The 14,468-nt window shown below is 37.3% G+C and overlaps 1 protein-coding gene across 1 annotated transcript in view; it reads right to left on the minus strand.

The window, feature by feature from the left end:
* The window catches only part of LOC133640351 (phosphatidylserine synthase 1-like), a 98,804-nt gene that overhangs the window by 40,275 nt on the left and 44,061 nt on the right, over positions 1–14,468 (minus strand). The window contains exon 2 of the mRNA XM_062033721.1: positions 8,319–8,413. Coding sequence (XP_061889705.1) covers positions 8,319–8,413 — 95 coding nt within the window. The remainder of the gene's footprint in view (positions 1–8,318; positions 8,414–14,468) is intronic.

Below are 14,468 nucleotides of genomic sequence, written 5' to 3' on the forward strand. Positions count from 1 at the left end.
TACTAATGTATATTGCTACTAATTAGCATTATTTTATATGGCAATTTCAACACCTCCACATTTGATAATGAAAACTACAACCAAGATGCATGTTGCACTCAAACAGCTAGCGCATAGTAAGTACAATACTTACAGTATTAACACTTTTTAGGGCACAACAAAAGCCTACATTTAGCAAAGACTGAACAGATTAGCCAACACACCATAAACTATACACTAACTAACGTCTTGCAACTGAGCTGTAGTTAAAACTTAATATTGTACTGGAAAATGAGAAATATAATGTTACGCAGCTTGCTGCAAGGTTTGTTCCCCAGGGATGCAAACGGACCACTCCGGACAGGACGTGCAGGTAGGAGCATGGTTTATTCTTGACAAATCAAAGAGGCACAAAAAACAGAAAACAAACCGACGGAACAACGTGCCGATCGCACTCTAAGTTATCGCTACCACTTAGCATAGACTAAAGACAAGGAGTACTCACGTAACAGGAGCATAAAGCAAACAAAGAAGCCAGGCCGACTGACTGGCAAAGGCAGGCTTAAATAGTGCCTCTGATTAGTGCTCGAGAAACAGGTGAGCGTCCCGAACACCAATCAGAGGCAGGTGAAAATAATAAGTAGCCATGGTAACTAAACAAACTCAAGGGTGCACAACAACAGGAACTAAGGGAGTCCAAAACTAGCAGAAAATAACAAAAACATGATCTGGGCCACTGATCATGACATATAACAACTGGACAGCAGTTATAAATCAGCTAATTTTCAAACGTTGCAATATTAAATTTGGTTATGTCATCAAAAACAATTAATAAAAAAAGTACTAAAAATTGGTATCGCTATCGATTCCCAGGCACTGGGAATTGATACCGTATCGGTTCAAATGTGAGCGGCACCCATCCATACAGACGGCCACATCATAATGTGTTTATGCGTAAGGGTAGTGCCAAATCTTTTTGTGGCGGTCCAATTTTATCAGGTGAAGTGTCCTGCAGACCAAAATGGGAAAAGTCCAGCTCCAAATGGTGTTGACCAATATGAATCATGAGAGTAATTATGTATTCCCGCACGACAAAACCCTTCTTACAATTAGGAGTTTTGCCTTCCTAACTGACTGTCTTTCCTGGAATTATATCATTAAATCAAGTAGAACCGATGAGGTCACACACGACAGCAAAAACCTGAGGCAAGACGCCAGTTACTGTCGGACACATGGAAAATATTGCGGCGTAAAAGGCGTTTAGGTCATCTCGGGTACGACTTTTATTTAAGCGTACATGTGTTGCGCCGCGCCACTACATCTGCGACGTTCACTGTCTCAGAGGGAGCTGCAAACTTTTATGAAGTGGAATTGACATCACATCCCCTCACCTTTGTAGTCCGTGACTGGAATATTACCTTGCTTACTATCAACCACGTGAGACATCCTGCATTAGAGGTTATTTTGAGAGTGTTGACAAATGTTAATTGTTTATTAATAGAATCGCATTTTTTAATGTAACATTTAAGAATTAGCTGATGATGAAAAGTGTGCTGTCCAGTTGTTATATCTTATTTTCTCATTACATTTATAACATACAGTATTTGCAATGCAGTTGCACTTCCAGGACATTAGATGGCAGCACTGTATAGGCTATGTTACATCGTCTAACGAGGAAGTAGCTTTTTCCAGGAAGCTGAATGTGTTATGTTGCGCCCTACAATGCGCCCGTAAATAAACCGAGTTCGTAACTCAACACACTTGTATCGAGGTATAATTCACATTTGAACCGATACGGTAGCAACCAAATTTTCAGTACTTTTATGTGCATTAATAAATATTAATTGATTTTGATAATAACATAAAAATGTTTATTGCAACATTTAAAAATGAGCTGATTATGATAACTGCTGTCCAGTTGTTATATATTTCTCATTTGCAAATACGACAATAAGTTAAATCCAAGACGTTAGATGGCATTAGTGTATAGTTTACGGTGTTTTTTTGTTGTTGCGCCCTAAAACGTGTTAACACTGTAAGTATTGTGCTTACTACGCACCAGCTGTTTGATTGTAACAATCATCTTTGTTGTAGTTTCCATTACCAAATTCGGAGGTGTTGAAATCGCCATGTAAAATCGCTAATGCTTATAGTAGCCTGTCTATGAGAAATCCACAGGAAATTGGCATCAAGCTAGTGCATTTGACAAAACCCAAAACCAGTGAAGTTGGCACGTTGTGTAAATCGTAAATAAAAACAGAATACAATGATTTGCAAATCCTTTTCAACCTTGAATAGACTGCAAAGACAAGATACTTAACGTTCGAACTGGTAAACTTTTGTTATTTTTTGCAAATATTAGCTCATTTGGAATTTGATGCCTGCAACATGTTTCAAAAAAGCTGGCACAAGTGGCAAAAAATACTGAAAAGTTGTGGAATGCTCATCAAACACTTATTTGGAACATCCCACAGGTGAACAGGCAAATTAGGAACAGGTGGGTGCAATGATTGGGTATAAAAGCAACTTCCATGAAATGCTCAGTCATTCAAAAACAAGAATGGGGCGAGGGTCATCACTTTGTGAACAAATGCCTGAGCAAATTGTCGAACAGTTAAAAACACAATTTCTCAACGAGTTATTGCAAGGAATTTAGGGATTTCACCATTTACGGTCAGAAATATCATCAAAAGGTTCAGAGAATCTGGAGAAATCACTGCACGTAAGCGGCAATGCCCGTGACCTTCGATTCCTCAGGCGGTACTGCATCAAAAACCAACATCAGTGTGTAAAAGATATCACCACATGGGCTCAAGAACACTTCAGAAAACCACTGTCAGTAACTGCAGTAGGTTGCTAAATCTGTAAGTGCAAGTTAAAACTCTACTATGCAAAGCGAAAGCCATTTATCAACAACACCCAGAAACGCCGTCGGCTTCGCTGGGCCCAGGCTCATCTAAGATGGACTGATGCAAAGTGTAAAAGTGTTCTGTGGTCTGACGAGTCCACATTTCAAATTGTTTTTGGAAACTGTGGACGTTGTGTCCCCTGGAACAAAGAGGAAAAGAACCATCTGGACTGTTATAGGTGCAAAGTTCAAAAGCCAGCATCTGTGATGGTATGGGGGTGTATTAGTGCCCAAGGCATGGGTAACTTACACATCTGTGAAGGCACCGTTAATGCTAAAAGGTACATACAGGTTTTGGAGCAACATATGTTGCCATCCAAGCAATGTCTTTTTCATGGACGCCCCTGCTTATTTCCGCAAGACAATGCCAAGCCACATTCTGCTCGTGTTACAACAGTGTGGCTTCATAGTAAAAGAGTGCGGGTACTAGACCGGCCTGCCTGTAGTCCAGACCTGTCTCCCATTGAAAATGTGTGGCGCATTATGAAGCCTAAAATACAACAACGGACTGTTGAACAACATAAGCTGTACATCAAGCAAGAATGGGAAAGAATTCCACCTGAAAAGTTTCAAAAATTGGTTTCCTCAGTTCCCAAACATTTACTGAGTGTTGTTAAAAGGAAAGGCCATGTAACACAGTGGTAAAAATGCCCCTGTGCCAACGTTTTTGCAATGTTTTGCTGCCATTAAATTCTAAGTTAATGATTATTTGCAAAAAAAATATGTTTCTCTGTTTGAACATTAAATATCTTGTCTTTGTAGTCTATTCAATTGAATATAAGTTGAAAAGGATTCGCAAATCATTGTATTCTGTTTTTATTTACGATTTACACAACGTGACAACTTCGCTGGTTTTGGGTTTTGTACATGTGCTTGGTATCGGTATCGGCCGATCTCACTCATGGATGATCAGAATCAGCAGCATAACCCCCCCCCCCCCCCCCCTACTCCAAACTATAATGTTATTCACATTTTTTTTTACAAAATTGTGCTTTTTGTTTAAAAGATGATAAAGTTGTAATGGCAAAATATCATAACGCGGACATGCAAAGTTAGACTCTCACAATAAAACGTCTGCTCAGAATTCAAGTATGAAAAAGCATCGACTCATAAAAGTCAGAACGAAGGATAAATCCGTTGACACATCAGACCCGTGAAGAGAGGAGAGGGAGAATTTCCGCAGCCCGTGTTTTTGGCCAAAAAGCCGAAGCTGTTCCTCACGCACGAGACAAGGTCGGGGAAATAATCTTTGATCTGTTATGGCATTCTTATAATTATTTGCACCCTGGAGGAGGAACTTTACTTTGGCTTGGCTACTGCAAAGCAATATTTGACTTGAAAGATGTGGACGCCTAAAGAGTGTCTGTGCTGGTAAATACTTCAGTTCCACTTTGAAAATTCCTCATTTTAAAAAAAAGTCTATCACTTTATTACAGATGTAAGACAAATAATACTGTTGCATTAGACATTCAGGGTGAATAACAAGTGATAAAGAGTGTGTGAAAAGTAGAGATGTCCGATAATGGCGGGGTTGGGGGGGGCGGGGTTTGGTGCGTATATTGTAGTGCCCCGGAAGAGTTAGTGCTGCGAGGGGTTCTGGGTATTTTTTCCTGTTGTGTTTATGTTGTGTTACGGTGCGGATGTTCTCCTGAAATGTGTTTGTCATTCTTGTTAGGTGTGGGTTCACAGTGTGGCGCATATTTGTAACAGTGTTAAAGTTGTTTATACGGCCACCCTTAGTGTGACCTGTATGGCTGTTGATCAAGTATGCATTGCATTCACTTGTGTGGCACATATTTGTAACAGTGTTAAAGTTGTTTATATGGCCACCCTCAGTGTGACCTGTATGGCTGTTGATCAAGTATGCATGGCATTCACTTGTGTGGCGCATATTTGTAACAGTGTTAAAGTTGTTTATACGGCTACTCTCCGTGTTACCTGTATGGCTGTTGATCACCTGTATGGCTGTTGTCCGGGTGGAAATCGTGAGAATGGTTGCCACTGGAGATTTTCGGGAGGGTCACTGAAATTCGGGAGTCTCCCGGGAGAATCGGGAGGTTGAAACCGATACCGATCATTTCCGATATTACGCTTTAAAGCATTTATCGGTCGATAATATCGGCAGTCCGATACCGGAAGTAGCGTGACGTAGTCAATTGAAAGGCTCCTCAAGTATGACACATACAATGGATCTGCTATCCCCGTTTAAATAAAAAAAATAAATCATTTCAGTAGGCCTTTAATACAGTTTTTAAATAACTCGTTTTTCAAAATAAAAAAAACAACGTAATTAGTTCAATTGGGCCATTGAAAGGATTAAAAAAATAAAATGTAATAAAAGCAATCCAGTTTTCTATTTTATGCAACCTTATTTCTACCACAAAAAAAAAACTATGGAAAGTCATAATTATGAGATAAAACGTTAGAATTATGAGACAAGAAAGCCAGACTTGTAGGATAAAACGTCGTAATTTTGACAAAAAAGTTGTTTCTCATAATTTCAACTTTTTACCTCATAATTATGATTTTTTAATTTCATAATTATTACTCAACATATTTTTATTATTATTATTTTAATTTAATTTTTTTGGGTAAAAAAGTCAAAATTACGAGATAAACAACAATTTATCTACTATTTTCTACTTTTTATGTCATAAAAATCACTTTTCATCCCATTATTGTGACTTTTTATCTCGTAATTTCGACTTTTTATCTAATGATTATGACTTACCGCATAGGAATATTTTTATTTTTTAGTGGTGGAAATGGTCTCCTATAGAATAGCATACTGTCCTTTTTTTGTCCTGCTGGCACTTAAATGGTATCCAATTATTTCCCAATGTAGTGTTAGTTTATGAAATCATTTGAAACAAAAATACTTAAAACCAAAAATGAAAAAAAGCGTCTTTGGAAAAAAAAAATTGACAATTAATGTTAGGGCCAAAATAATCTATTTTTTTTGCTACTATTTTTCATCAAATCTCTAAAAAGTCATAATGATGAGATAAATTGTCGTTTATCTCGTAAAAATTTCTCACATCTCATAATTTAAAAAAAAATATGTTAAGTAATAATTACGGAATAAAAATAGCATAATTATGAGATAAGAAGTCGAAATTATGAGATAAACAACTTTTTTAATCCCACAAGTCTGGCTTTCTTATCTCATAATTCTGGCATTTTATCTCATAATTATGACTTACCATTGTTTGTTTTTGTGTGTGTTGGAAATAAGGTTCCATAAAATAGAAAACTGGCTTGCTTTAATTTTATTTTATCATAATCCTTTGAATGGCCCAGTTAAACTAATTATGTATTTTTTTTAAATTTATTTTGAAAAACTAGTTATTTAAATACTGTATCAAAAAAAAAAAAAAAAAAATCATGACATGTTAGGAGCTCCTCTCTGAGCTGCCACCTTACCGTGGTAGAGGAGTTTGCGTGTCCCAATGATCAAAGGAGCTATGTTGTCCGGGGGCTTTATGCCCCCTGGTAGGGTCTCCCAAGACAAACTGGTCCTAGGTGAGGGATCAGACAAAGAGCAGCTCGAAGACCTCAATGAAAAATAAAGACTATGGAGGTTTCTGGGCTTTTGACAGACCATTGCATCTTTCATCCAGTGCTGCACAGATGTTTCTGGATTCTGAGTCATGGGGAAGGCAAAATAATTGTCAAAGGATCTGCGAGAAAAGGTAATTGAACTGCATAAAACAGGAAAGGGGTATAAAAAGATATCCAAGGAATTGAGAATGCCAATCAGCAGTGTTCAAACGTGGAAAATGAGGGATTCAGTTAGACCAGCAAAGATTTCAGATTTTCAACTGCCAGGAAAATTGTTCGAGATGCAAAGAAAAATCCACAAATAACTTCAGCTGAAATACAGGACTCTCTGAAAAATTGTGGTGTGGTTGTTTCCAAATGCACAATAAGGAGGCACTTGAAGAAAAATGGGCAATATATATATATATATATATATATATATATATATATATATATATATATATATATATATATATATATATATATATATATATATATATATATATATATATATATATATATATATATTATATATATATATATATATATATATATATATATATATATATATATATATATATATATATATATATATATATATATATATATATATATATATATATAATATTGTTTGTATAATATAATATTACAAATATAATAATATTATAATATAATAATATTATATATATATATATATATATATGAAAAGTGCTGGTAAAACAATAAAGACTTATTCCTAAAAGCGAGGCTAAAATACAGGACTCTCTGAAAAATTGTGGTGTGGTTGTTTCCAAATGCACAATAAGGAGGCACTTGAAGAAAAATGGTATATATATATATATATATATATATATATATATATATATATATATATATATATATATATATATATATATATATATATATATATATATATATATATATATATATATTGTTTGTATAATATAATATTATAATATAATAATATTATATAATATTATTATTAATTAATATTTATAAATCAAATTGTGCTCTTTTGGGGGGAGTGGTGAGGCAAGCACCAAATAAATTGCTTTTAGTTCATTTACTGGACGACGTTGATTTCGAGCTACAAGTAGGGATGGGTACTGAACTTTTTTAGCACCAAATCCCGCCGGTCCTACTCGGTACCAAGTCATGTAAAATCCAATGGGGCCAGTAGCTTTGCTACTAATGTATACTAATGTATATTGCTACTAATTAGCATTATTTTATATGGCAATTTCAACACCTCCACATTTGATAATGAAAACTACAACCAAGATGCATGTTGCACTCAAACAGCTAGCGCATAGTAAGTACAATACTTACAGTATTAACACTTTTTAGGGCACAACAAAAGCCTACATTTAGCAAAGACTGAACAGATTAGCCAACACACCATAAACTATGAAACCATATTTTTTTTATACACTTTTAACTCCCTAAGGACTTGTTTTGTCCTGCTGGCACTTAAATGGGATACAATTATTTCCCAGTGAAGTGATAATTTATGAAATCATTTGAAACAAAAATACTTAAAACTGAAAATAAAAAATATTTGACAATTAAAGTTATAATAGAGAAAACTTTTACCTGAAAGGACAACAAAAAGGATTAAATGAATGATGGGGCTTCTTCATCATATTAGATGGTCAAATAAGAAAAGGCTGAGCCGTGACAGCAACATAGGAGGAAGTGAAAAGTGCTGGTAAAACAATAAAGACTTATTCCTAAAAGCGAGGCTAAAAGTCAAGCCGCTGTTATTTCATTCAATAAATCTCCCACAAGAGAACGAGCAGGAGGAAAACGTTGATGTCTCATAATCCGCAAGTATTTCTTTCCGAGCGGTGATTTATACGAACGCTCGGCCGCTGTATAAGACGTCCCTCACCCACGTGTCCACCAGAATATTAGCAGGAATGGCGGTCAGCCTTGCCGAAGTGGGTGACCTCTCCCTTGCATGCAGCCGCTGATGACTTACTGCACCTGTGGACAGCAGAATGACAGCATGGCAGCTTTATAGGCAGGAGGAAATGATAGTAAAAAAATATATATATATGCTTGTCCAAAACACAAAGAGGGAAGGAGGGGGGGGTCAGAGCATTGGCAGGGATGGTCGAAAATGTCTTAAAAATGTGTCCTGTGTGTCTGTTATACTGCGCTTCACATGGGCTTTAACGACAAAAAAATGTCAACTGGCAATCTTTTCACGCCGACGTACACTTTTACAGATGGAAAATATGATTCCGGTCAAAACGACTTGCATAAACATTTTGCACTATAATTCAAACTGTTGTTTATTAAATTTGAAGCTCACATTTTACGATATCGTGACATGCACTTTTGCTGCATTTTGATATATTAACTTTACTCAAATGTTACATTTTATAGCCCCAAGTATGGAGCGCGGCCCTCCACTTCTTACCATGCCTACTTATAGTACTGTAAAGATGGAATGACTTATACCCTGGCCAAATTTCACATTGATACTGATTTCCATTTGTTAATACAGTGGGACCTCTAATTACGAACCCCCCCCCCCCCCCCCCCCCTTTTTGCGAACTTTTTGATGTACACATTTTTAAATGAGCTAAATATGCCTCCGCGTGCGAACCATGTCTCTGTGTAGGAACACTTCGTTCATTCATTTTCTCTCCCCGCCTGCAGGCAAAAAGCAGGGTGCAGCATTTTCGGGGAGCTCTCCACGTCACTTGCTGCGCTAGGGTTGTACGGTATACCGGTACTAGTTGTCATAACGGGGTTTTCGCAGCTTACTGCGAGGTTTGTTCTCCTGGGATGCAAACGGACTATTCCGGACAAGGCTTGCAGGTAGGAACATATTTATTAATCTAATTACAAAATAACAGGCAAAAACTCTCTAACTGTGGCATGAAATAAACAAGACTTACGTAGAGGGTTGCGTGACAATAGCGTGAAACAAACAACTAGCATAAACTATAGCATAGCAAGAAACAAACAACTAACATAACTATGGCATAGAACAACATGAAACTGTGGCATGAAACCAATAACTAGCATAACTATAGAATCAGACCTGAAACGAGCAATGACGCCAGGCCGACTGATTGGCAAAGGCGGTTCAAATAGTCTCTTGATTAGAGCCAGGTGAGCGTACGAACACCAGCGGCAGGTGAAAATCACATTGCCACCATGGCAACCAAAACAAACAAGAGTGCACAAAAAACAGGAACTATGGAGTTAAACTAACAGAACATAACGAAAACATGATCTGGACCACGGATCATGACACTAGTATAGTATCGTGGCACTAATGAATCAAAAACGCTACTGTTCACTGAAAAGTACCGGTTCCCCATTTTATTTTATTTTATTTTTCTTAACGGGCATGACATTGCTGGTTTTACAAGCAGAGGAGCATGTTCGGCAGCGCACAATCACTGAGTACTTATAAGCAGACACAGTGTGTAGACAGAAAAGGGAGAAAGGACGCATTTTTGTCATGATCCGTGGTCCGGATCATGTTTTGTTTAGTTATATTCCGTTAGTTTAGGACTTCCTTAGTTGTTTTAGTGCACTTCAGGGGTTTGTTTTGGTTACCATGGGGACGAATTGGTTTCACCTGCCTCTGATTAGTGTTCGGCACGTTCACCTGCTGTTAAACACTAATCAGAGAGCTAATTATTCACGTTGCCCGCCACACACTATCTGGCCTCCTTGTTTGCGGTAAGCAAGTGTTATGTTGGTTTGTTTCATGTCCTAATTCTGTGCTAAGTGTTAGCCTTAGCTTCCCGTGCGTTCGGCACGCTTTTCTTTTGCTTGTTTTGTGTTTGCTTATGATTTATGTAAATAAATCATCTCTTACCTTCACGTTTTTGTCCGGAGTGTTTGTGTTGCACTGGAGGAACGATCCCGCACAAATATGCGACCCCCACGTGACAATTTTGTTCTAAAATCTGACGATAAAGGTGAAACTATAACTCTGAAACGCCCTCAGGAAGAGGTGCTTTATAAACATGGCTAGCTAGCTAGCAGCTAACATCCACCCGCAGTTGGAAGTGTTTTAGCTACTTCTAAATCGCTAATCCTCGCCTCCATGGCTACGCATAAAGTGAGTTTGTAAGTGATACAATAGCTCACCGGCGTCACCGCTAACAAAAGATAGCACTCCTGAATGTAAACAAACATCCACTGTAATGATACCAAGTACAAGTGCGTATCTAGTAAATACTACTATGCATCATCAATATTTTTTATTGTCACAAAATCTTTTTTTCTTTAAAAAAAATTCATAATATGTTTATAAACTCAGGAAATATGTCCCTGGACACATGAGGACTTTGAATATGACCAATGTATGATCCTGTAACTACTTGGTATCCGATCGATACCTACATTTGTGGTATCCAAACAACAGAAGAATTAGTGATTATTACATTTTAACAGAAGTGTAGATAGAACATGTTGAAACGGAAAATAACCAAATATTAACAGTACACGAACAAGTGGATTAATACACGTTTCCACCACTTGTGGCAGTAATGGCAATATCATTGTTAAGCGCAAAAATGTGACTAAAGTGGGGAAGCTGTATTTTTTGTTTATTTAGTTATAACTTGTTAATTTTAGCAACGCTGCGATTGTACATACATTGTTTTCATCAAATTTTGAGTAGCTACTTTTGCAGTCATTTTAACAAGTAATTATTTTGTAATCAGCCTGACCTAAGCCTTGATAATAACCTTTGTGACTAGCACACGCTTTCATATCATTTGACAAGGTTTATCCTGTAAGTACGTTAGATATAATTATTGAATACTATTAAAATCAAGGGTAAAATACTGATTCAATGTTAGAATTTTAATATTTGTAGTGGAAAAGTTGGGCCGCGAAGTCAAAAAGGTTAAAAACCCTTTATCAAAATAATACTTTTACGGGTAAATGGACTCCAGTTCTGTAGATCAGTGTTACTTAACCATAGAGCCGGAGCCCACAACTATCTGTTTCTCAGCTGTGGTACTCAGTTGTAATACACTTTTCCTCCACTTGTGGCAGTAATGGCAATATCGCTCATATGCGCAAAAATTATGACAAAAATAGTGAAGCTGTATTTTCATTTATATGTATTTATTATTAATTTAAGTATTTATGTTATCACTGCATAACTGTATGCAAATGTAATTTTCCTCAGTTTTTGTTAGCAGCATATTTGATTAGTACCGTGAATTCCAGACAATACGCCCCTATTTTTTTTTCCTGCGCTTAAAGTCCTGCACCTTATAAAAGGGTGTGGCTAATTTACAGTATACATTTTTCCTCGCTGACGGCCATAATACTAATAGTATGAAAAACAAAAACAAACAAGTAAAGACACTGATATGGTGTTATTGTTTGAGCTATGGAGTCACCTTTTGGACAAGTTCGCTCACTGTAGGTGCTGCAGTGCCCTTCTGTTTAGAGCTTTCAACCGGAAGTTCCGTCTGATAGCCGTCTGATAGCCGTCCATAACGTTACTACTTGTATGAATTCTTCATTCATCACTCTAAGCAACGTTTGTGAGTTTTACAATGCAACTAAAACTGTTCATACTTACTGAACCGTCCTCTGTAGGAGTGTTTTCATGCATATTTGTATGTGCTATCGTAATGTAATTTAGCTAGCATCATTAGCATTAGCGTTTACGAGTGCCTGTGTTAGTATTATTAAAGGCCTACTGAAAGCCACTACTACCGACCACGCAGTCTGATAGTTTATATATCAATGATGAAATCTTAACATTGCAACACATGCCAATACGGCCGGGTTAATTTATAAAGTGCAATTTTAAATTTCCCGCTAATCACCAAAAATGATTCCCGGGCGCGGCTACGCTGCTGCCCACTGCTCCCCTCACCTCCCAGGGGGTGATCAAGGGGATGGGTCAAATGCAGAGGACAAATTTCACCACACCTAGTGTGTGTGTGACAATCATTGGTACTTTAACTTTAACTTAACTTTAACTTAACTTCCGGTTGAAAACGTCTGCCTGATGTCAATCGTTGAAACGGAAGTATTCGGACGCCATTGAATCCAATACAAAAAGCTCTGTTTTCATCTCAAAATTCCACAGTATTCTGGACATCTGTGTTGGTGAATCTTTTGCAATTTGTTTAATGAACAAGGAAGACTGCAAAGAAGAAAGTTGTAGGTGGGATTGGTGTATTAGCGGGTGGCTGCAGCAACACAAACAGGAGGACTTAGAGGTGGATAGCAGACGCGCTATCCGACGCTAGCCGCCGACCGCGTCGGTGATCGGGTGAAGTCCTTCGTCGCACCGTCGATCGCTGGAACGCAGGTGAGCACGGGTGTTGATGAGCAGATGAGGGCTGGCTGGCGTAGGTGGATAGCTAATGTTTTTAGCATAGCTCTGTGAGGTCCCGTTGCCAAGTTAGCTTCAATGGCGTCGTTAGCAACAGCATTGTTAAGCTTAGCCAGGCTGGAAAGCATTAACCGTGTATTTACAGGTCCATGGTTTAATAGTATTGTTGATTTTCTGTCTATCCTTCCAGTCAGGGGCTTATTTTCTTTTGTTTCTATATGCAGTTAAGCACGATGTTATCACGTTAGCTCCGTAGCTAAAGTGTTTCGCCGATGTATTGTCGTGGGGATAAAAGTCACTGTGAATGTCCATTTCGCGTTCTCGACTCTCATTTTCAAGAGGATATAGTATCCGAGGTGGTTCAAAATACAAATCCGTGATCCACAATAGTAAAAGGAGAGAGGGTGGAATCCAATGAGCCAGCTTGTACCTAAGTTACGGTCAGAGCGAAAAAAGATGCGTCCTGCACTGCACTCTAGTCCTTCACTCTCACGTTCCTCATCCACGAACTTTCATCCTGGCTCAAATTAATGGGGTAATCGTCGCTTTCTCGGTCCGAATTGCTCTCGCTGCATTGAAAACAATGGGGAAATGTGAGGAGCCTTTCAACCTTTGACGTCACGCTACTTCCGGTAAAGGCAAGGCTTTTTTATCAGCGACCAAAAGTTGCGAACTTTATCGTCGATGTTCTCTACTAAATCCTCTCAGCAAAAATATGGCAATATCGCGAAATGATCAAGTATGAAAAAAATAGAATGGATCTGCTATCCCCGTTTAAATTTTTAAAAAAATTTCAGTAGGCCTTTAACTTACAATGGCATTCTTTTTGCATTTTTGCATTTTCACAAATCCCTCAGTAAATTCACCAAAACGTCACCATGGAGTTATTGAGCCCGTTTAGCTGATTGGAGAGCTAGCTTCCGCTGCTAGTGGGTCCATGACGATGACTTCTGTTTTGTTTGATCAGCCGTTTTACTGCCGTGTTACAGACGTGTATATATAAACTATTTATTCAATATAAAACATTATGGCTAATAGCAAAGAAAAATCCATAAATTAGACCATGGGTGTCCAAAGTGTGGCCCGGGGGCCATTTGCGGCCCGCAGCTAATGTTTTACCGGCCCGCGTCACATCATTCTAAAAATACTAAAAAAATGTTTTAAAAAACAGTGAAACGCAACAAGAAAAACTTTGCAATGTTGACTCTAATAACACAATTTGTTTTTACAATTTCTCACAAAATAATAATGAATCAAAATCAATGTCGCTATGAATTATTGACCGATTTAAGGACAAAAATGACATACAAAACATGAAAAAAAAATAAAAAAGTTTATTATTTTATAAATTGTTATTATAAACATACTAAGCTAATTACACTATATATTATCTGAAGCTGATAGAGAGATTTAAGCATTGAATGTAAACATGAGTGGGGCACTTTTGGATCCCTAAGAATTTTAGTGGAATTAAAAAACACCTGTCTTTGCTAAAAAAAAATAAAAAAAAATAATACATTCAAATCAATGTTGCTATTAATTATTGACCTAGTTAGGGATCCAATTACTTCACGTCAAATATTCCACTTTGAAAATCTTTTTGGGAAAAATATTATATTTTGTATTTTTGCCCCAAAAAATAGGGTTTTGACAAAAAGCTCATGAAATGTGTGTGCGTGTTTGTGTGTGTGTATATATATTTTC

Source organism: Entelurus aequoreus, linkage group LG23 (assembly GCF_033978785.1).
Source record: "Entelurus aequoreus isolate RoL-2023_Sb linkage group LG23, RoL_Eaeq_v1.1, whole genome shotgun sequence".
NCBI classification, from domain to species: domain Eukaryota; kingdom Metazoa; phylum Chordata; class Actinopteri; order Syngnathiformes; family Syngnathidae; genus Entelurus; species Entelurus aequoreus.